Source organism: Macrotis lagotis, chromosome 7, assembly GCF_037893015.1.
Source record: "Macrotis lagotis isolate mMagLag1 chromosome 7, bilby.v1.9.chrom.fasta, whole genome shotgun sequence".
NCBI classification, from domain to species: domain Eukaryota; kingdom Metazoa; phylum Chordata; class Mammalia; order Peramelemorphia; family Peramelidae; genus Macrotis; species Macrotis lagotis.
In genome coordinates this window covers 53,338,123-53,362,329 of record NC_133664.1, presented here as the reverse complement: position 1 = coordinate 53,362,329, position 24,207 = coordinate 53,338,123, and the positions used below count along the sequence as shown (strand labels likewise).

At 36.4% G+C, this 24,207-nt stretch overlaps 1 protein-coding gene across 7 annotated transcripts in view; it reads right to left on the bottom strand.

The window, feature by feature from the left end:
- Positions 1 to 24,207, bottom strand: part of LOC141492535 (phosphatidylcholine translocator ABCB4) — a 112,898-nt gene that overhangs the window by 71,130 nt on the left and 17,561 nt on the right. For 6 of the 7 annotated variants that reach the window (XM_074192900.1, XM_074192902.1, XM_074192907.1 and 3 more), the window contains 4 exons: positions 16,226 to 16,376; positions 9,975 to 10,032; positions 1,487 to 1,678; positions 935 to 1,106 (listed from right to left, as the gene is read on the bottom strand). In XM_074192900.1, coding sequence (XP_074049001.1) covers positions 935 to 1,106; positions 1,487 to 1,678; positions 9,975 to 10,032; positions 16,226 to 16,376 — 573 coding nt within the window. Of the gene's footprint in view, positions 1 to 934; positions 1,107 to 1,486; positions 1,679 to 5,347; positions 9,641 to 9,974; positions 10,033 to 16,225; positions 16,377 to 24,207 lie in introns of those variants that run through there. The other variant, XM_074192906.1, reaches the window with a different exon arrangement.

Genomic DNA, 24,207 nt, shown 5'->3' with positions numbered 1-24,207 from the left:
AATTCATGGTCCCCTAGTCAAGCCTATATTTAGGATAGGGCTGTCTTCTACTGATTATGTCTTCATTCCTCAAGCAAACAGGAGGCAACCTCATCCTAGACAAAGGCTTTCTGAGAGGTCATGAATTTACAGTTTGCAGACTCAGTGCAAGGTGAGGGTGGGAGAAGGGCAGCTCCCCTCTTCCACTCTCCAGAGCTTAGAGAGTTGGATGAGGTTAACAGGTGGAAGAGACCTGAGGCATTCTGAATCTGCAGAATTAAAGAGATTCTTACAGATAGAAGGTAGCCAGAGATCTACTCCTGCTCTGAAATAGTGTAAGGGACCAAGGGCCCTCCGTCACATGCCTCCAAGGGCATGCTCTCTTATTTGTTCCTTCAAACAACCTCGTAATTCTGGTCTTATCCTAGAGCCCGAGAGTCAAGAAGGCCTGGGTTCAAATCCAGTATTAGATGACTACTAGCTGTGTGACCCTGGGTTAGTGGCTTAATCTCTATTTGCTTCAGTTTCCTCAACTGTAAAATGGAGGTAATAATATCACCTACTTCCTAGGGTTATTGTAAGGATCAAATCAAATAAACACTGTAAAGCATCTGGTACGTTGTAGGCACTATATAAATTTTAGGTATCATCATTATCATTATTATTATTATTATTATCCCTATTTTACAGATGTAGAAATGAGTTCAGATATATTAAGGGACTTTGTTCATAATCACACAGCTAGCAAATATGAGAGGGAGAAATCCAACCCAGGTATCTCTTGAATTCAAATCTAACATCAAATTTTCCATTTACTATATTGCTTCAGTGGTACATGGTACACACTATATAAATATTTATGGAATTGAACTGAATAACAGAGAAAAACATACTGAATAGGGGTCTCCTAAGAGCCTGAGAAGGCAATGTCTAAAGGTCCATCCAGTTCACCTACCTTTGCCCAGACAGCTGCAGAAAGTCCCAGGATAGGGCTGATGGCCATTATCACAAGTGTTAGCTTCCATCCTCTAATGAATCCCACTATGAATCCTGCAAAAAATGTTGCCACTGCTTGAAAGAACATTCCAACCTTGTCACCAATTCCTTCACTGATTTTGGAGATGTCACTAAAAAAAGAATCACACTTAAGTGGTTATGGTCATGACTTTTTCAGTGGAAAGGTACAGCACAAACTAACAGATGCCTAAGCAGATGCATTGAACACAAATTAGTTAGACCAGTGGAAGGCACATCGCTATCCTGAGCCCTCTGAAGGCTTTTGCCTGATCCTCAGAGGAGAAGTCATGTTGAAACTGGGTCAATTAATTAATAACAGGCAGTAGCTTGGGATGACCAAAAGAAAGATTTGTCTGGTTATTATCTGGTTTGACCTCTAGAGTTAAAGTGAGACCTTTCATTTTTCTTTTATAAAAAGTATATATTTTAATGTAATTTATCTCTACTCATTTCCCCAAACATGTGATAAAGGAGTTGGCAGAATACTTACTCTGTGAGCCGTGTGTTGAGTTCTGTGGTGTCACTGACATCAAACCACCCTATTTCTTGTCGTAGAACAGCATGAAAAAATTTTTGCCTAATTTTTTTAATTTGCCGACCAGCAGCTAAGGTCCAGAAAGAAACCTGAATGTAAGCAGCTATTAGAACTGCTCCTCCTAATCCTGAATAATAATAGGCATATCTGAAAAACATAAGAAAACAAGGAGGATAACAAAAACAGCTGATATCTCTAAACATATTAGGGTTTGCAAAGTAATTTACAAAGATTATATCATTGGAACCTCACAAACCCTCTGTGAGATAGGGGCTATTGTTAACTCCCTTTTGCAGGTGAGGAAAATTAAGGATTTGGAGAGGTTAAATAACTTGTCACACAGCTAGCAAATATCTGAATTGGAATGCAAAGATGCCTTTTAATCCAGTATTTTTTTTAATCTCATCTTTCTGAAGTAATTCTCGGTATTGCATTATTTTCTGAAGCTGTCACATCTATTATATATAAAACATTTTTTTCCATTTTTTGATTTTTATAAAGCAATGGGGTTAAGTGACTTGCTCAAGGTTACACAGCTAGGTAATTATTAAGTGTCTGAGGCCAGATTTGAACTCAGGTCCTCCTGACTCCAGGGTTGATGCTCTGTCCACTGCACCACTAATTGCCCCCAGAAGACATATTTTTATGTGTTTTTTTCCTTTCTCTTAAATTTAGAAGATTGTGTTGCTTTTTTTCTACATGGTATGAAAACATGATATTCTAAATATCTGTCAGTTCCAAAGGAAGGACAGTCAAGTTAATAATTTCATAACACATTGACCAAAAATGAAGTCACTTTTCTTTATTTTTCAATGGCTGGGTTGTCATTTTATAGTTACAGCTCAGTTATCTTTTTGAGAACAATATTCCAAACTTTGCCATCTTTTTTGACTTATAGGTTACATATTTAGGAATGGACAGATAAACAGAGAAATGGTTTCTATAATGTACTAAAGTTATATTATCCAAAGCATCACAAAATTTCCTCTGAACCTTAATTGGGATATTTAAAATAGTAGCTACTGTCAATTTTTCTAACTAGGAAAAATAACCAAACAGAAAACTGATCTTGGTTTACTAAGTGGAAATTCTGAATGACAGATTATTAAAAGGAATATTAAAAGAAATACAGTTATAATATGTAAAAGGACAAACTAAATCTAACATAACAATTCCCACAGGAAGTCCTTTAGCATGCTTTAATGAATACTTATAAACTATTTAAATCAGTAGCCTTTATTTACATATGGTCAGTCAGTAAATTTTAGAGGGTCTAGACACTTCAGGTGATGAAAAAAAGTTGTTTGATCCTCTGAGGTATTTTTAAATTCTGCTCTTTCTGTCATAAACATTTATATGTACTAAGAACTAGATTGAACTTTTAAAAGAGTTTTTTAAATTTGGCTGAATATACCTAAAAACCCTATTTACCTTCTAATTTTCATAGAAATCTTTCCTTTGTTGATAGTACAAAAGTAAACTGATCCTGCCTAAGTGGGTTGATCAAAATTCCACAAGAGCAGTATTAAGATTAGGTTTAGGGATGGCTAGGTGGCACAGTGGATAGAGCATGGGCCCTGGAGTCAAGAGTACCTGAGTTCAAATCTGGACTCAAACACTTAATAATTACCTAGCTGTGTGGCCTTGGGCAAGCCACTTAACCCCCTTTGCCTTGCAAAAAAAAATTTTTTTAAAAAATTAGGTTTAATTTTCCTGATGTTTTGGTGGCAATGGATGAACTTAATATAAAGCATCCATGTGAAATTCTGCCCTTCTCCCCACACACAAACTGACAGGTCAAGGGGACTCTCAGTTATGATTTTTAAGTGGGAACGGACACCTGTCATTGATGACAAACAACTTGAGTATATATACAAGTGAATTTCCCAACAAAACAGCTTCATGCTATTTATAATGGGGTCAACAATTCTGGGAAAGGGCTGAGCTGAGTCACATGTGCATTTATAACAAGCACAACACTGGTTAAGGTCATACAAGTCCAAGTAACCCTTTCCCCATGGTCTAGCTTCACCAAGGAAAGGCAGAGTCAGGGATATTTGAAGGCTGAGATAAGGAACAGACTCATCAGCAGGGACTCCCCAAATTGCAGTCTTCAGGTTTTTTTTTTTAAAGGATACTCTTTCCTAATCATCTTGGCAGTTCACATAATTGAACAAATAACTCTATCTGGGTTTAGGGTTACCCATCATACATTTCTTCCAGGAAACAAGCATAGTCTACACTAATACATTATTTTTAAGGCTGGAGTTGAGGCCAGATCTTTAGAAAGTTGTTGCCTATTGAGAGAATACCGATGACATTATAAATTGGCTACATTCTGTTTTCTCAGTTTTATACTTGTCTATTTTTTTTTGTCAAAAAGAAAGAACACCAGAAAAGAACAGATGTTGGTCATTCTCCCCCACCGAAAAAGTAATTAGTTATTAGAGAGAAGTTTCTTGTAGAATGGGTAAGTGCATTAAAGAGAATGGGTTCCTCCCCCTCAATTGAATTTCATATACTTGTATCTTGTGAGTAGGAAGCTGGCATGTCATAGGCAAGGTTGCATGATACTAATTATGTGGTAAAAGTTATTTTTTTTTTAGCACTCACATTTGATAGATACCTTTTCACCATTTCTAGGCCAGTAGTGCAGGGAGTTTATGACTGAGCTGAGAACTAAAGCCTGTAAATGGCTGTGGTATTCAATTTGGCTGACTAAGGACTGGAATGCAGCCACCTCACTCTACAAGCAAAATCCCTCTCATGCTCAAGTCTGACTCCCGAGTGTACTGCATTGCAAGTGTCATCCTGGCAAGCAGATACAGATGGATGTTTAATGGAGGCTATGCTCTTAATGGACAGAATAAATACAATTAAGACTTGGAAAGAACCTAGACATCACCTAATCCAACCCCCCTTTTTTCCTGAAAGGGCACTGAAAAACGTAGTCAGAGCAAGGATTCTAGGATACAGACCTGTTCCAGTCCCAGCTATGGCCATTAACCATACTGTGACTTTGGATGAATCATTTAATCAATACACGATTCCTAAAATTCCCTTTTGACCCTAGGAGTATATGAAATTGAGACCAAGGGAGATTAACTGACTTTTCCAATGCTACCTTTTATTTAGAACCCCTATCTCCAGTTTTCCAGTCCATTGATTTTCCATGGTACCATGTATGGTACCATGAGCAGTTCCAGTGTATGTATATTACTCATGTATCTCATGAGGACATGAGCATCTATAGGAGTGTAAGAGGTCTCATGGAAAAGCTAAGAGATCAAAACTAGCCAGATACCAAAGTAGATTCAGCTGTTCATTTTTTTTTTTGCAAGGCAATGGGGTTAAGTGGCTTGCCCAAGGCCACACAGCTAGGAATTATTAAGTGTCTGAGGCTGGGTTTGAACTCAAGTACTCCTGACTCCAGGGCCAGTGCTCTATCCACTGTGCCACCTAGATGGGGACATCAGCTGTACATTTGTCCTTATCTCCCCAACTCATGTTCCAAAATTGCAAAATACACTACTATAATTGGAACATGTTCTTGTGGGGCTTGAACAATACCAGTGTGTGTCTTGCAAATTCCTCCTGCTTGTTTACTGGTAGAGTAAAATTTCAACAGAAACTCCAGTCAAAAGCTGACTCCACTGTCCCTAAAAGAAGAGCTTTCACTGCTTGCCCTCAGAAATTAGAAAGTGTTGCCTTGAATTTAGTAGGCAATTTTCAAGAGAAGATTAAGGTTAATAGAAAGAAAGGCAAAACTAAATCCCAAAGGCCCTAGTTTCAAATCCAGGCATTTCCACTTATTACCTGTGGGACCTTGGGCAAGTCATTTAACCTTTTGGGGTTTCAGTTTTCTCATCTATAAAGTGGGGAGATTAAACCAGATGAGTTCTAAGGAAAGCCCTTTCCAGCTGCAGGTCCTATGATTTCCCCCTTTTAAAAATTCTTGGTAGCTCAAACTGGTAAAATGAATATCAAGAAAGATCTAAAAGTAAAAAAAAAAAGAAGAAAATGTCAATCAAGTGCTATATGGATAAGTTCACCATTCTTGTGACTTCATAAAACAAAACCCCTTTTTATAGATTACACTCTCTAATATATCCCCCATTAATCTCTTAGAGGCAGGGAATATCTCACTTTGATATCTGTGTCCTTAGGGTATAGAACAATGCTTAGCATATGATAAGTTTTTATCAAATGACATTTCATTCATTTAATCATTCATCCACAAAAGGGCAATGTTCAGGTTGAAACCACCAGTTATTTTCTTGCAGAAAAAGCTTAGAAGATGAAGTCAGACTCTGAATTCCAATCCTGCTTTTGCTCCTTATCCCCTGAGTGGCCCTAGAGAATTCACTTAGCCTCTTTTGGCCTCCATTCAATCATCTGTAAAACGACCAAGAGCTCTTATGACTCTAAACTCTATGATTCTATGTGGATTCGAGCAGGAAGGGGAAGATATTGCTGCCAGGCAAGCAGCCCCAGCCTAGCCTTGTGGTAGGCCACCAGTTCAATCTCAATCCTACCTGTTTTCTACAATAGTAAAGGATTCGCAAAAGCACAGGATTCAGAGCACTTGGCCTGATGCTCTGCACCTTGGCTACAGCTCTGGACTCTAAAAGAGCCATCAAAGAAGGAGGTTCCAAGAAATCTTGGAATGCTGACTCTCTAGGAATGAAGATTTGCTGAGATATTTGCTTGGTTCCCATTCTGCACTTTTTTATTCCATTCCTCTAAAAATGACACTAGTAAGATGAGCCTATACATTCCAGTAGTAATATGGCCATGTTTCTCCAGATATACCTGTGCACTTTTGTCTCTAATGACTCAACTGATAAATACTCAGTACGTATTGTATGCTGAGGGTATAAGTCTATCAAATGAAGCAATTTCCAGTAGCAATAAGCTTACATTCTAAATACAGAGGCAAGTACATATTAAATATATCTACATAAATATAAAGTGAATAAATATAAATACATTTAAAGTATTTACATACAAGGAAGTTTAGGAGGGAGAAAACTAGTGACTGGGGGTCTCAGGTAAGATACCATGCAGACGATGCTACTTGAGCTGTATCTCAAAAAAGGACTCATCAAGGAGGTGGTTCCATTCAAGTAAAATTCCTCCCCTATGGGGTTGTTTATAGGTGAGCTCTGATAGACTATATCTCTTTTTAGAAGAGATTTGGGGGGAAGAGGCTTTCCTACTCTCCAGTGGATTGCTGGAAGAATAAGATATTTTCAAATTGAAGCTGTATTAACACAGAGGATTCTGACCCTTTGGGGGAAGAGGTGCAATCTTTGAATTTCTCCAAGTTTTATCAAAAAGGTTGCTGAGAGTAATGTTGCCAAGCAAAGCATCACTGTTGGGACTGATGATGCAATTCAGGGGACTGAAGTTTGGAGGATGGAAACAGAAACTGTCGTAGAGATTTACCACAAAAGTCTCTTAGATATAATAGCAGTTCATGATTTATTGATTGTGGAACTTCTTTGCTAATATCTTATTAAAATGTTTGGATACTTTACAGAACTGAAGGGATGCTCAAATATTCTAAGGCATCATGTACTAAGCTTATCATGTCAAAAAAGTCATATTCAATTTTCATTAATGTTGTTGGTTTGAAGAAAAATGTAATGTGAGAACCAGGGGGAATACAGGAAGTAGATGAACAACTAAACTTGGTATTAGGAAAACAGGTTCAAGCCCTGCCTCCATTGCATGAATATGAGCTCAAATTTCTCAGTACACTAGGCAACTCTAAAACTTTAAAATACAGATGAGTTGCTGATCTGTTTCTTGGTGAGAGGAGTTTTTTACATCATTATAGTCATAGGTTCAGGTAAAAAATAAAATAAAATACCACTAAAGATGAAAGGCAGGTCCTTAAACTTGGAAAAGTCAAATCTATTTGAGAATTTTCAGGTAAAATACAGTTATTCCTCTTTTTCTTGCTATTTTATATAATCAGAAATACTCATTGTTCCATGAAGAGAAGTATATATGATGATAATGATGATGACAAAGAATCAAAGAATTCTGAGAAAAGCAAAAAAAAATTCAGTAGAAATTTGTCTATCATATTTGGAATCATTCAGATTATGGACTGATTTTTTTTACTTTCCTTTAACATATCTGGGATTAGTTATGATCAATAGTCATTCATAGCCATCTCAAAAGAGCCTAAGTGATAGATAGGCAAGATAAACTCTAAGTTACTTGAGAGCATGGACTGGGTAATTTTTGTCACTGTACCCCCAATGTCTTATACAAATGCTCATTCATTGATTGGCTGATGTAGGTACTTAGAGGTTTCCATGATGAGATTGAGAAGGGAGAATGGATTGACTGCTTGTGAAAAACTTTCATGTGGTTAGAAGTTCTCTGATCACCATTACTCTGCCTTGAATCCTCTTCACCAATCCTCTCTTCTACAAGATTATTTCTTCATTCATCAACAACAAAGCTATCTGTTCACAGATCCTGTTCTTTAGATATAAACCTAATTCAGTTATTACATTCTTGAGGCTATGGATGGCATTTCCTACTTCTTTGAAATCCTCAGAGAATCTAGCACATGGCAGGTGCACAATAAATATTTATTAGCTGCTCAACTTACAGGAATTTATTTACTCCTTTTAATTTTCTATATGTTCACTAAATAATGGAAATAGAAACATGAATGTAATTATCTATATATTTGCATTTATGTTTCCACGGATTCCAATACTACTTTTGTGCATTCCAGTACAGTGTTTTTGTTGTTTTTAATGGAGAAAATTTTAACTGTATGCTGGTAGACTTAACTATGACAGTAAGTCAGAAGCAGAGCTTTTTTCTTTGGTTCAGATCTATATGTAATCAGCCGATTAGATAAGGTATAACAAAGAGCAAACATGCTTGCTAGCTTGAGGCATAAGTTTCTGCTGGAAGTCCCTTTATAATATTTGTCCTTCATTTTTGAAGACTACCATGACATCTAGGAGGTGATGCCATGACAAGCATTGTTTTTGCAAGGCAAATGGAGTTAAGTGGCTTGCCCAAGGCCACACAGCTAGGTCATTATTAAGTGTCTGAGACTGGATTTGAACCCAGGTACTCCTGACTCCAAGGCCGGTGCTTTATCCACTGCGCCACCTAGCCATCCCTATGACAAGCATTTGAATTGGATTTGAATGATTGGGTGCTGTGCTAAGTTGCCAGCCTCACTTTCTTCTCCAGAGCCATCTGGGTCCAATGGCAAGATATGAATCAGGGTGACTTGAGACGGTCTTGGATGTGAGGCAGTCAGGACTAAGAGACTTGCTCAAGGTCACACAGCCAGTAAGAGTCAAGTGTCTGAGGCTGGCTTTGAACTCCTGTCCTCCTAACTCCAAGGCCACTGCACCACCTAGTTGCCCTTTAGAAGCTCCTTTAGAAGTTGTAGGAACAGCCATCAAAGGACTGGTGTCTATGAACTCAGTCCTCACCTACTGAGAAGGAACTTGAGGTTTTCCTCTTCAGAGCATTTGCTGACAACTTTTCCATTTTAATTCAAATAAAAAGTCTGGCAGGATCTTAAGTGATTCCTTACCATGTCAGACTTTACTTTTTATTCCCGTTTTACTACTATTTTATTCAATTAAATATTTTAAAATTATTCTTAATGTACTAACATGAAAGGACTGATACATTTGGCCACTCCTTCATCAAACAAAGAAACCTTGATGCCTTCCCTCCTCCTTTATGGTTCCACAGATTATTTCTTAGAATAGCTCAAGGTGGGGGGCAGGGGAGGATAAATTCTGTGATATCTACTCCTTATAATTTTCCATATTTTCACTAATAAGCCTGAGGGTCCAAGAGAGGAAAAAATGATAATCTCAGCGTCCTTAAATGAATCATGGGAAAACTGAACTTAACTTTCATTTGATTAACCAGAGCATAGAACTGAATTAGGATATATGTTTACAAAAAATCAAGTCCAATAAAATCTTGTTATCCAAGGAAATTATATCTATATGAGGATTAAAACTAAATTCAACAGATATTTATTGGGCACCTATTGTGTATGAGGTAGCTAGCTCTTTTGATTTGATAATCATATTTAGAAGGTATTAAAGATAGGTAAAAAATAAAATCAAATAAATACCTTATTTGTCAATAATAATATTTTCATATAGATTATGATTGGGATCAATTTTAGACAAATTATGAAAAATTTCTCTTTAATTTCTATAACATCAAAATTTTGTGTTCTACATTCCCTAGTGGCTAACACAGAAATCTTCTAGAATACCCTATAGAATTCAAGAGTACGCCAAGATGGTTTCATATATTTAATCTCTGCATTCTCTCATCTTGGATAAAGTACAACACACACATCTCTTTCATTCTCTTGAAACTACATTTATATAAGTACAGTTTGAATACACATATGTTAGCCCATTACCTGGTCATTTCTTCCTCCAGAATTCTGGCTGGATTTAACATCGCCAAAGAAAAATTTACTAAATAAAAAGAAATTAACAGAAGACATTTTTAAAAGGTTGACCTAAAAGACTAACATTGATAGTTTCAAAAATCATTGGCTATCACTGTCTACAATAAACACCACTCTCTATTTTAAAAAAACAACAACAAAAGCAAGCACCTGCTTGGAGTTAAGTACTCAAAAAGCTAGAAGACTCTACGATTCATATTTTCTAAGCAAAATTAAGTTTCTTTTTTTAAATACAAGTTCACCATGAAGTCAGGATTTGGGAAAAGCTGTTATTATAGACATAGAAGAAGGAGGACAAGGCCTTCCTTAATTATCTTGTGCTATTTATTTGTGGTCTCTGTAGCTTGAGGAACTTCACAAAGGCATCCCAGGGTCTGGGAGAGACAGGAACATTAGCAGAAGAATAAATTGAACTATCACAGAAGAGAAACAATAAATAATGATTTTAATTCCCCTCCTAACTATAATTAAAAGGTAGCTTTTTGGGGGTTTGGGATTAAAGTGGGAGATTTCCAAACACTTTCTAGGTAATTTGTATTTATGACTTTAATTTTTTTCCCCTTTTTTTCCATATTATCCTGACCATATTTCACCTAGTAGTAAGGGATGATGTCATCAGAGTTTGAAGCATAATGATGATAGATGAGCTAGGCCCAAAGATAATGGCAATGACTTCAGAAAGTGCACAAATCTACTGACTCCCAGTCCTATTCTATACTTATAGAAGTTCAGAATCTTGGCACTAAAAAGGACACTTTCATTTTGCAGGTGAAGATACTTAAGGAGTTAAGTGACTTTCACAAAGTTAACTTTTTAAACTTAAATAACTCAGGCCAAAGCTAGTTAACCAGGAAATCTGAGATTAGATCCCAGGTCTTCTCTTCATACTTATTAATCAAAATCAACATATAATTTGGAATACAAATGGGATATGACTACAACTATTAATATGAGCAAATATGATAAGAATATTTTCTTATGACACATATTGTCATTCATGGTTACTGGGTTGGGTGGGTTTGCTAAACTACTTTTTAAAAATACTTTATTACAGACTAATTGCATAGTAGAAAGAAGGAAGGAAAATTTCAGAAATGAAGGTGACATAAAAACAAACTATTAATATACAGAGATTTATTTAAATATTTACTTAAATTTCAATAAGAACATTTCCTACTTTTTAATATGTTTAAATGATCCTTCAGTAGATAGGTTAAAGTTTTGTGTTTACACCTACTTCTTCCCTCTCCCTCAACCCTTCGCCCAAAGAGAAAGAGATATAGTAGAGAGAAAGAGAAAAAGACAATATTTATCTCTGGGACAAACCATTAGTTATAGTTCCTCTCCATTTAGGCTTCTATTCAGCATTATCCTTCCTTCAGTAATGCTGAACAAATGGAAAAAAGGCACCAAAGGGATGATTTTCTTTTACTGTACTAGGATCTTGACCCTGGTCAGACAGATCAGTTCAACACTGTTCCTTTAACATAGGTAAATGTGTCAAAGTTCAGGTTTTCTGAATACTATGAAATTTTTTCAAAAAGAGATAAGGTTGAAATTGATTTTTTCCTTAAATTCTTGCCAGGTCTATCTGTTGTGATTTTTACCTCAGGATTCAATGTCTTATAGCTGTGCACAAGTGAAGACTTCTATTCACTAACTGAACTTTTCATATGCTGCTAGGTATAAATAAAGTTAAGGAACCATCTGACAGTCAATATCTCCCTTTTTGCACCCGCATAAATGATAAGACTTTTAGGAAGAATTTTAGGATTGGTTAGAGAGGTAGTATGATAGCATGCTAAATTTGAACTGAGAAATGCCTGAGGTTGAATTCAGGTTTTACTTATATTACCTATATCATCGTGGGCAAATGATTTAACCTCCCTGAGTCTCAGCTTCCTCATTGATAAAAAAGGAATATCAATACTTTGTGAATATCACAAGGTTGTTGTAAGGAAAGGCATATCTCAAAGCACTAGTAGTATGGGAAACTATTACTCAAATTATTTCTGCTCTTGGTTGTTCTAGCTCTGAATACATATTACCTAAATTAATTAGCATGCCACATTTTTGGTGTCAGGATGAGATTGAAACTGGCTATCTTGAAGAACCAAAAGATGAGCAAGAATTCTGAAACCAGGGCATTATGGAGAACCATTGAGGAATTTCCATGTTGACATACTGGCTCTTCCAGTCTGGTGGAACCCCAAAAGAAAAAAAAGCCTTACTCCTCCCATGAACTCCTCCCTTCCTGCTCCTTTCTCTCCCCTACCAAAAGAATTCCAATTCATTCAGCAACAATTTCATAGCTAGGAATTCTTTTAGGAAACAAGTTCTGGTGCTAATCTACTAATTTAAGGATTTTACAAACCCAGAAGAATAGAAAGCCAGGAGGTAGCTATGGACCACAGCATATCTCCCATGATTGCTTAAGTCTGAACTTTTACAAACTGCCAGATGAGCCTCAAGTACCATGGAAATGTGGAGGCAGAGCCTGGTGACAATAAGCACATGAGGTTACATAGCATTTTACTGTGGGTAATATTGATAACTACCTCTCATTCTAGAACTTCCCTGGGGCCTTCTCCCTCCAGAATCTACATCCTTCATGCTGACCCCCTTTGCCCATTAATGAGTTTCTTCTGAGACCTCCATTTAGGGGACAGACTCAGGTTGGCCATACTTCATTCCCCACCTGATTGGCTTTACTCTGTGCCATGAAGGTACCCTCAAAGTTATGTTCCCTTTTCATTCCTACTTTTCAGTTCCCTTTTTTTTGGTTCTGCCTTCTAGCATTTGGATGTAAGCTCTTTGAGGAGAGGGATTGCCTTTCTTTTTTTTTATATTTGTATCCAAATCTCTTGCTTGCTTTTCTACATGTTTCAACTTTATTATGCTTGTTTAATCTAAAAATCCAATCAAAAATGAAAAATCTATTCATTCCAGGTCTAAAAATTGTGGTATTCATGCTTACATAGCATGTACCAATAATTAAATCCTTTTATAAGTATATCTGCCTACTACTGGAAGAATATGAAAGTATTTGTAAAATCACTATTGACTAGAATAATTTAAAGAATCTAGATTCATGGAGGACATGATCATCTTGACATATAATCTGTGGTCAAATTATTCTGCTTAAGACCCTTTTGTCTCCTAGCATGTTCTTCTTGGTGAATGGTAACCATCTTAAAAAATGGTGTTCAGGAAAAAAGCAAGCTATTGGTTTTGATTATCTACATAATTATAGTTTCTTACATTTGATATAGAGGTTAATAGTCTCCTGGAAGCCCCACAGAATCATTTGGTTTCATGGTACTCCTGTCTCTGTGATTCTGAAGGTGGAACACTTCATACTTGGTACCTTCCTAACTGAGCTATTTACCAATGGAAGCAAACTATTCCTGTCATCTAGTCATATTAATAAGGATAAGTTTGTCTCATAAATTGTCATTCATTAACTCTCCTGCTAGACTAAAATTCAAGCGAAAGGGAATTGTTAGGATGAGCAAAAAACCCAAATATCTCCTCTGATTACAATCCTACTCAAATCTCCTCAGACCTAAAAGCATCCTAAAGGCTTACCTTTTTCTCATCGAGCCACTATTCCATTTTCCTCTTTGCTTCTAAACATCATTCTTTCTTCAGAATTTCAAATCTAATGAACTTTTCCTAGTTCCCTCATCTTTCTTGACCTCTCTGTAACTTACAACCACTATCTCTCACAAGAAAACTTTTCTTCCTTTGATTTTAGGAATTAAACTCTTTTGGTTCATCTTCTACCATTCTATATTTCTCTGTCTCTTTTATTAACTTCTCATTTTTTTGACAACCCTTAATAAGAGTGTCTCTTGGGAATCTGCCTTTGCCCCTCCTCTCCTCAATCCATTCTTTTTTCCCCTTGGTAATCTCATTCACTCTCATGGTTTCAACTATCATTGCTATGTTGACGACCCAAAATCTGTAGTTCTCCTCAGTTTGGTACTCCATATCTGAATATACATATAAATGCCATATAAATAGGAGCTGTTAGACTATAAGTTCCTTGAGGTAAGGAAGACATGACATGTGTTGGGAAGAAACCTTTTAAATCAATTACTTTGTCATCTGGAATATTATCTAGTAATTAGAACCAAAAAAAATTCATTCACATTACAGGTGAAATCACCAGGGTTTTTTCCCATTTTTAACACGTTTTTTAAATGTTCTCCAAGCTTACAGTCCAGTGAATTCTGAGATCTCTGTATAGCTGAATGTCTGATAAAAATACAAAAATATATAGCTCAAGCCAGAATCTGTAGTAAGAAACAGTGTGTAGAGGGCTTAAAATACTGAACTTAGAGTCAGGAAGTCAGGTTGAATTCCCACATCTGACACTTAGTAGTTGAGTTATCATGGACAAGTTCCCATGACCTTTCTGAGCCTCAGGTATATCTTCAAGACTTTACATTATAGATAACTTTTGTTCTGTATGGGTAGAGGAAGTTACCCAACCAACAAAATTTCAGGTCCTTAAAATCTGGATATATCCATATCTATTCTTAGATAGGTTTAAACTCTTTCTGACTATTAAGTTCCCAAACTGAAAAATTAAAATGCTAAAGTCCCAAAATAAGTCTTATATATAGATTATCTATCTATCTATCTATCTATCTATCTATCTATCTATCTATAAATGTATGTCATATAATGTGTGTGTATATTATATATGACAAAACAATCTCTCATTCTTTTTTAAATAAGGGAATCTCTTATTTTATACAAGAAACTCATTTATTTGAGATCTTATACTGTTCCCACCTGTAGGGTAAATGAATTTCAACTTCAGTTCCAGTGTCATATTCTATTCCAGTTGAAAAAGTAGTTAGTTTAAAAGGTTCTTATCTTCCCAACATTTCATGTCTTCCTCCTAAGCCAAGTTTATACAATGATATGAAAATCCTATCACTATTCACTGAAATATGAGTTTGGAGAACATTAAAAATGTGTTTGTACACTGAACAGCTTGAATTTTCTAAGGCTATTTACACTAGGCTCCTAAACAGAGTCAATATTGACCACATCTGTGCAAACAAACTGTGCTCATTGACCAAATCCATTGTTGCATGGTCCTGGAAAACTAAGGTCTTCAAAAACATGAGCCAAGACCTGTAGAACACTGAGAACCCATATCAAATGCCAAACATAATTCATAGAGGAAAGCTATTTCTACTCATTCAGTCTGTTTTCTTCCTACAGCCAACCATGCCTTTAATATACTGAATTTGACAAAGTTTGATGATTTCATAGAATCCCAATAGTCTTTGCACAAAGCACAGGAATCTTTGGTACCATGGTATATGGCCACTCTGAGGAACAAGTAACTACATAGAAACCTCATTAAATAACAAGTAAAATGATGTCTGTGAGCTTGTTGGAATTTCAATATTTCAATATAATTAGCTTATCTTATAATCCTATGTATTTTATTTTATATATCTAAGAACATAGGTTTCACCAGGCTAAAATATGGGTTCCAAGACCCAAAATATTAAGGACTACTCAAGTTGTGAGATAAAACCATCTCATTTCCTTTAGGTCTTAGATGGTATGGGATCCAGGAGAAATCAGTCTGATTCTGATTCTGTTCTTAGCTACTTAGTTTTTCTGTATATCTGTTTGAGCAAAGAAGTGGAGTCTGAAAATAAATGGGAATAGGCACAAGACTACTTTATTACTATAATAAGCTAAGCACTACTATCATGAACAAATATTTTCAGCATTATAAGCATTTATTATTTGATTTTTCAAAATATTCTGGATGTAATATATAGAAAAACAAAAATAGAAATTCTATTCTCAAGTAGAATGACTTCTAAAATTTTCAAACTAAACTTCCTTAAATGCTGGACTGAAAATTTTTCCTCCTCTGAAGGAAATGTACCTCCAAGTTCATTTATTTATTCCTTCATTCATATTTTTCATTCGTTCATCCACTTATCCATTAACCAATTCATTCATCCATTCATTTAAAAGACAATTACTTTTATTTAGAGTTTTTCTTAAGGATCTGACAATGTCCCTTTGTAAAAATTTAGGAAAGGCCAGGAATATGGCCAAACCAAGTTGACAAATCATTACAAATAACTGGTAAGAATAGAAATAAAAATTCATTCTTTCAATCAGAAAAATGAATAATGGAAAAGGGAAATGCTTACCTGGAAAAGAAAAGTTTCCTGCAGTATTTACAAAGCTATCTGTCATTTCTCCAAATACAATCATCATAAGTGGGAGACCTGAACCATGAGCAATGGCCATGATGGTGCCCAGCACCATAAATAATTTATCTTTCCAATCAGAATATCGAAACTGGAAAAAAAGGAAACAAAATAGGACTCAATTTGCAGAATGGCATTATCCAATTTTCCACAAAGACAGAATCTCAAAATTGAAAAAGATCTCTGATGCCACTTGGTTGAATTGATATCTGCCAAGAATTCTCTCTACAACTGTCATCTACAAGAAGTCATCCAAAACTCAGGGGAGACTTCAAATGAGAAGGAATTCACTCTTTCTAGTGGAAATCCATTCCACTTTCTATTGTTGTTCAATTGTGTCTGACTCTTCTTGATCTTATTTGGGGTTTTGATGACAAAGATACTGGAGTGGTTTGCCATTTTGTTCTCCAGATTATTTTACAAGTGAGAAAATTGAGGCAAACAGGATTAAATGACTTGCCCAAGGTCACACAGCTAGAGCAATGTCTTAGGCCAGGTTTGAACTCCAGAAGATGAGTGTTCTGACTCCAAGCCTAGAATTCTAGCTGCCCAATTCTATTTTTACATAATTTTCATTGCTATGGTCAAAAATTAGGTTTGAAATGATCTCAAAAGAGAGCTGTCTGGGAGAAGCTTCCACAACTGAATCTAAACTAAGTAAAGCTACAGTTTTGTTCTGGCTGAAGGGTTCCATGTGTGTCAAAAGGCCTATTACTTCATCTTTTCTAAGCCTCAGATTTCTCATTTGCAAATCAGATATTGTAAAGTCTTAGCACAATTTCCATCAAACAGCAGGCGCTTAATAAAGACATATTCCCTTCTCTCTTGCCTTTCAACAGTAAATGAGGGCAATAATATAAATTACTAATTTTGCACAGTTGTTGTGAAGAATGTATTTTGTAAACCTTAAAGCTATGCAAGTGGGAAATTCAGAACTGCCTTGGGAAGGGAATACTTAGAGGATTGGAGCTTAGACAGGAATTTGAGCATCTGAGGGCTCTTAGTAAGCAGAGAAGCTAGGATGGGTGGAAAATCACTTATACTAAAGGCAACCTAGGGCAGACAGGGTCTGAAGTCACAAAATAGCTCAAATGGTAGAACAAACATAAATAGATGAATAATGAGATTTTCCCAGACACTCAGTATTTCATTTTTCTTTAATCAGGATCACAGGTTATGAAATCAATACCAGTAGGACTCCCTAAGTAATTAAGTATGGAGCTATAAAATGTGAATAGTTAGGGAAGATGTAAGAATAATTTTGGGAAGACAGAAGTTCCCAAATTGTAAAATGTCTCATGCTTGCTCTATATGGGCAGATTGGGAAAGTGAAACTAACTAATCTATATTGTCTAAATCTCTTTATTCTTTAATGTTTGTTATGTTATTTTATTTTTTCCAATTAAATGCAAAGATAGTTCTTAATATGTACTTTTTGTAAATTTTTGAATTTCCATATTTTTCTACCACCCTCTCTTAATTTCCCCCTCCCCATGATGGTGAGTAATTTGATAGTGGTTATATATATAAAAATCACAGTCTAAACTTCTTTAAAAAGCAATGGTTTTTTTTGGGGGGGTTCACACTTGTGGGGAACTCCAAGTGTATCATCTGTCACTTATAGTTGTAAAAGCAAGATGTGGAGCAGTGAAAAGATGTCTGGTCCTGGAATCCAGAGTACTGACATTCAAATATTCCCTTTCATGCAGACCATTTGTGTGAGCTTCATACTTAATTTCCCAAGGCCTCTATTCTCTTATATCTAAAATGAGGCACTAGAATCAAAAGGTCTTTGTTGCTCAATCTTGTCTGATTCTTTGTGATCCCAATTGGGGTATCTTTAGCAGATATACTAGAGTGATTTGTCATTTCCTTCTCTAGCTCATTTTACAGTTGAGGAAACTGAGGCAAACAGGGTTAGGTGACTTGCCCAGAGTCAACAGCCAGTCAGGTCAGATTTGAACTCATGAAGAGAAGTCTTCCTGACTTGTGACTATCCACTTCCATACCTAGCTGCCTTCATCTTGGCCACAAAGTGAGTGCCTGGGTCACTAGCCCTTGTTCCCACAACCACTGAGTATTACAGGCAGGCTTGAACTTATGTCTTCTTAAGGACAGAGATTCTCTTCACAGCAACATGATACTTTTCTGGTAATTTTTCTGGATCTAACCTCTTGCTCTGTAGGTCAGGAACCAAATCAAGTATTTTGCCTTATTTTATCTCTCCAGATAATCTTCCTTCTGCCCCTGTGATTGAAGTATTAACATTCCTGAAAGTGTAAGCAATAAGAAAGCAAGGACTTCAAAGGTTAGTGATAGCAGGTGATAACATTTGACACCCACAATCCAAGACCAGGGCAGTTTATGAAAGGCTTAGTTACAGCAGGGATCTTCTGGTCCTTTGCTTCTCTGCTACATCTTTCTGTGTTTGTCGGTACTGTAACCTTTGTAGGGCAATCTTTTTAAATGATTTTCTCTTCCTTTTGTGGCTGCAGCCCCTTTTTAATATTTCTCTTTGTAAAGGAATGGGGTGTCTTGATGCATTTGGGGTTTGAAAATGGGACCGATGTCATAAATATGATGACATCTAGATCTGCTCAGAGGAATGGACCAAGAAAAACCAGTTTAAGCTAAGGAAGTTACCCAGAGGTTAGCTAAATTTCCAGGAGGAGGATTTCTTGTACCTTCTGTATCATCTATGAACTTACTCTTCCCTGTAAACCAACTCATCTTGCATTCACTTTTATCTTTCCTGAGAGGTTGGAGTTGGGAGAGGAAGGTTTCCCCTGTTTGTGACTTCTTGGAAGTATTTCAGATTTGGGAGGATTAGAGAGCACTGCTAAGAATAAGTCACAGCATCTGACCTTTGAGCAGGCGGTATGAGTGAGTGACGGGACATTTTGCCTTGACCTAGATTAGACCTTGTTGCCAGCTAAACTCTTCACAAACTGCGTCTTCCTATGCTTCCTGTCTTCTTGCACTTCCTTCCTCTCCTCACGCGCCACAATCTAGCCATACCGGGCTTTTTGCTGTTCCTCAATTCCTGACTTCATTTCTAGGCTCTTTTCATTGTCTGTTCACTCTTGCCTGGAATGCTCTCTCTCCTTTTCTCTGCCCCTGAGATCCCCCTTTCGTTACTTTTGGGGATTCCAGAGATTGGCTCACTTAATTTCTTCTCAGTTGTCACTAACAAACAGCTGTTTTAAATCAATCTCCCTTCTTCCCTTGGTCACTGCTGTATTGAGCTCAGTCTCGTGGTTTCCTTCCCTATTCTCCATTCCCTGATGCAGGCAAAAAACTTTTCTGCACCCTCTACATTAAAAAAAAATGCTAATAAAAATGGGGAACAAAATCTTCATAAAAGGCACTCTCCTTGTCTCACTTCTTCCACTCTTTCTCTCCCTCTTTTTTTCCCATTTAGACTGCAGGCGTGCTTTGGGAATACTGGGTGACTAAAGGAAGATTAGTCTTCATTTCAGAGCAAAAGCAGACAAGAGTCTGTCTTCAGCATTTTAAAATAGAAGCTGAAAGGAGGGTTGGTTCTTTAGAAAGCATAGTTTTAAGAACCTTGAGGATAGTGAGGAAGGAAGAAAATACCATTATGAGACAGGTGCTAAGCGAAGTATCTTTGCAACTATTATCTTATTTGATCTGACAACAATCTTGTGAGATATGTGCTATTATTATCTTCATTTTACAGTTGAGGAAACTGAGATAGACAGAGGTTAAGTGACTTGCCCAGGGTCACATAGTGTTTAGATTTTTAGGTTGAATTTGAATTCAGGTTTTCTTGACTTCAGGACCAATGTTCTATTCACTGCATTATCTATCTGCCTCCACCTAGGGTAATTTAAATCTTATATTTTACCAATGAGATCCAAAGAGGGTTAAGTGGTCACACAATTAATAAGTTTCTGAGACTGATTTTAATTCAGGTCTTCCTGACTACAGGTCCACTGTTCTATTCACTTTTATCACCTAGCTGCCTCCAATTGGGTAGTTTAAGTCCCATATTTTACCAATAAGATCCAGAGAGGATTAAGTGATTTGCCCAAGATCACATGAGTGATCAGGGGCAGAACCAAGTCCTCCGTTTCTATTTCAGCAATCTTTTCACTATCGCAAATAAAAAGTGGCAGTAACAAGAATTATAACTTATTTCCTTTATTCCAAATATAAGCCAAGGATAGCGAAAGCTTACAGACTACTTCCTTACTGAAAGATCACTCTGATAAACTATCAATCTCTACTCATGTACTAGTTTGAAGCTTATGCTCAGCTCTTACTTGTCAGTCAAGAGTCAGCAAGTATTTCTTAAGGGCACTGTACCAAGTATTGGGGGAACTTCCAGTTCTTAAGAAACTCTCCCTGGAATGAAGGAGACAATGTGGAAATGACTAGATGACTACAAGATACAGTCCTTGTAAAGGAGGGCAATATTATACGAAAGGCACTAATACCAGAGGAGACTTCCTACAGAAGGGGAGCATATGAACTGTCTTAGTTTTTTCCTCTAGTTCAATTTAAGTCAACAAATATTTATTAACTGCTGACTATGTGCAAGGTGTATACTTTAACACTGAGGATATGCAATGAGTTCTGGATTTGTAGTTAGGAAGATCTGAGTTCAAATTTATTCTTAGATACAAGTCATATGATCCTGGACAAGTAAGTCACTTAACTTTTGTCTGTCTTAGTTTTCTCATTTGTAAAATTTTGTTAAAAGGGATAATAATAGTACCTCCTTCATGGGGTTGCTATGAGGATAAAATGAGATAATATTTGTAAAATATTTTTCAAGACTTAAAGTGGCAAATAAATACTTTTATTATTACTAATATAGTCCATATTAATATAGACCATAATAATACAATCCCAAGAAGCTTATATTCTATTAGTGAAAAAGAACATAAACACAGATTAATATAATACAAGGTATAGAGTGATGAGGGCAAAGTAGAGACCCAGACATAGGGCTCTGATCTTGGAGATTGTGAACTTTTCAAAAAAATATTTCAATGATTGGGGTAGCTGGGTGGTGCAGTGGATAGAGACCAGTCTTGGAGTTAGGAGGCCCTGAGTTCAAATTTGGCCTTGGATACTTAATAATGACCTAACTGTGTGACCTTGGGCAAGTCACTTTATAATAGTTTTATTTGCAAACTATACATTTTATTTTGTGAATTTTAAAACATTACTCTGAGAAGATGTCTCCCCCAGAAAAGGTTAAGAACCATTGATCTAAGAAATTTGATAAGGGAAAGGCTTGTTAGGCCCCTAGTAGAATGTAATCTTCCTGAGGGGTAGAGACTCTTTCATTATTATCTTTGTATTCCCAATATCTAACAAAGTATCTGGTCCACAGTAGATAAAATCTGGTGGGTATTTACTAAACACTTATTGATTAGTTGATTGCCACTGGTCATAATGGAGACTAAGCGTGAAATAAGTGGAAAAAACCAAAATATCCTCTTTTGCTTCTATCATTTTAGACTGGTTATCTAGGATCACATAGACCAGGCATGGTTTGAAAATTTATACTCCCCTTGTATTACTGTCCATCAGAGGTTTTGATCCTTCACTATAAAACATGAAACTCCTCTAACACATATAATCTATCACTACTCCACAGCCAAATTTATCTTCCTAAAGCATATATCTGACTATGACACTCATCCCCTATTCAGTCAATTCCAATGGCTTACTATTACCCCCAGGATGACATATAAAATCTTCTGTTTGGGATTCTAGATCTCTCTTTCTCTCCTCTCCTCCCAGTCTACTTACACCTTACTCACCCCCATATTCAAATACCTGATATTTTCACTGGACTTCCCTCTTGCCTGAAATTCTTACCCTCTGTATTTCTTGCTCCTGGCTTCTTGATATCCAAGGATGTACAACGTTGTTAGTGCTGGACTTGCAGTCAGGAAATCCTGAGTTCAAATCAATACTTACTGTGTGACTCTGGGCACGTCACTTAACCTCTATCTCCCTCAGCTAAAATTCTACCTGTTTTAAGATGCCTTTCCCAATCCCTCTTAATGCTGGTGCCTTCCTTCTACAGATTATTTCCAATTTATCCTGGACTCTATCTTATTTATACAAAGTTGGTTTGTATGTGATCTCCCTGATTAGACTGGAAGCTCCTTGAGAGCAGAAAGTGTTTTTTATTTTTGTTTTTTTTAGGAACCAAGGCTTTGAGTTTGTGTTGTGTGCCAGTCAGCTAACTTATACTTTACTCATAACCTATTACTTGACTCAGTATAGCTGTAGTCAAGTTCTCAAGTGAACGTTGAAGTAGTGGAAGAAAAAGATGGCAAGTTCTCCATTTATTTAACCCAAAGCAAGTGCTTAAATACCCTTTCTTAGTCCCTGGTTCACTCCCAATCCCAATTACCAGTCAAACAATACTCCAGTGCTTCTTGGACAGCAAGTGATAAAAGTTTACTTCCTCAGGCTAATACTCTCACACAATGTTCCAAGAAGTGCCAAAGCATAAGGAACAGATAAGAAGATCTGGAGAGCCAACCCAGGTAAGTATGCCATTGGCGTACATGGGCAAGAGGAGGAACTTTAAGTCATTCCCAGTCACACAATGAGATTCCTGTGACCCTCAACAGTCTCTTACAAGTTTGACATTGAGTTTGCCAGAAAGGGAACCCTACCTGCATGGGCTACATTGATATTTGTCCTTCATTTTTGAAGAGGACAATGATATCACAGGGTGATGTCTTGATTCGTGTGTGAATTGGATTTAAATGAGTTGTTCAAAGTCACAAGTCTCTCTCTCTCTCTCTCTCTCTCTCTCTCTCTCTCTCTCTCTCTCTCTCTCTCTCTCTCTCTCTCACACACACACACACACACACACACACACACACAGAATCCTTTTTATATATCTCTTGAGTCTTGTTTTTGAATATCGAATTTTCTGTTTAGTTCTGGTCTTTTTGCCAGGAAAGTTTGAAAGTCCCCTATTTTGTTAAATGGCCACCTTTTCACCTGAATGAATATGCTAGATTTTGCAGGGCAATTGATTTTTGGTCATATCCAAGCTCTATTATTCAATGGAATATCATATTCCATGCCCTTCAATCCTTTAATGTTGTTGTTAAGTCCTGTGTAATTTCAACTTTGACTCTGTGGTATGTGAATTATATATCTTTTTTTTTGGCTGCTTGTAATATTTTTCTCCTTTAGCTGATAATTCTGAAATTTGGCTACAATGTTCCTTGGTGTTTTTATTTTGGGATCTCTTTTAGTATGCAATCAGTGGATTCTTTCAATAATGATTTTACCCTCTCATTCTAGGATATTAAGGCAGTTTCCCTTGATAATTTCCTGAAATATATATTCCAGGCTCCTTTTTTTTAGCTATGACTTTCAGGTAGAACAATAATTTATAAATTATCTCTCCTGAATCTATTTTCCAGGCCATTTTTCCTATAACATACTTTAAATTTTCTTATATTTTTCCAATCTTTTGACTTTATTTGATGATATCTTATAGAGTCCTAAGTTTCTACTTGCCAATTCCTTTTTAAGGATTTATTTTCTTCAATTAGTTTTTGTACCTCCTTTTTCAGTTGGTCAATTCTACTTTTAAAGGTATTGTTTTCTTCAGTCCACTTTTGTGCTTCCTTTTCCAATTTTTCATAATTCTTTTCATGATTCTCATTTCTTTTCTCAATTTTTCTTCTTCCTCTCTTAATTTGCTTTTTAAAAAATCCTTTTTGAGCTCTCCCTAGAGGATTATTTTGGATTTGAGACTAATTCATAATTCCCTTTGAAGCTTATTTGTCACTGCTTTCCTCTTCCAAGATGGCATTTTGAGCTTCCCTGTTATCATAGTAGCTTTCTATGGTTAGGACTCTTTCTGGATTCTTTACTCATCTTAAAAGTTGAGCTGTGCTTCTGGGGCA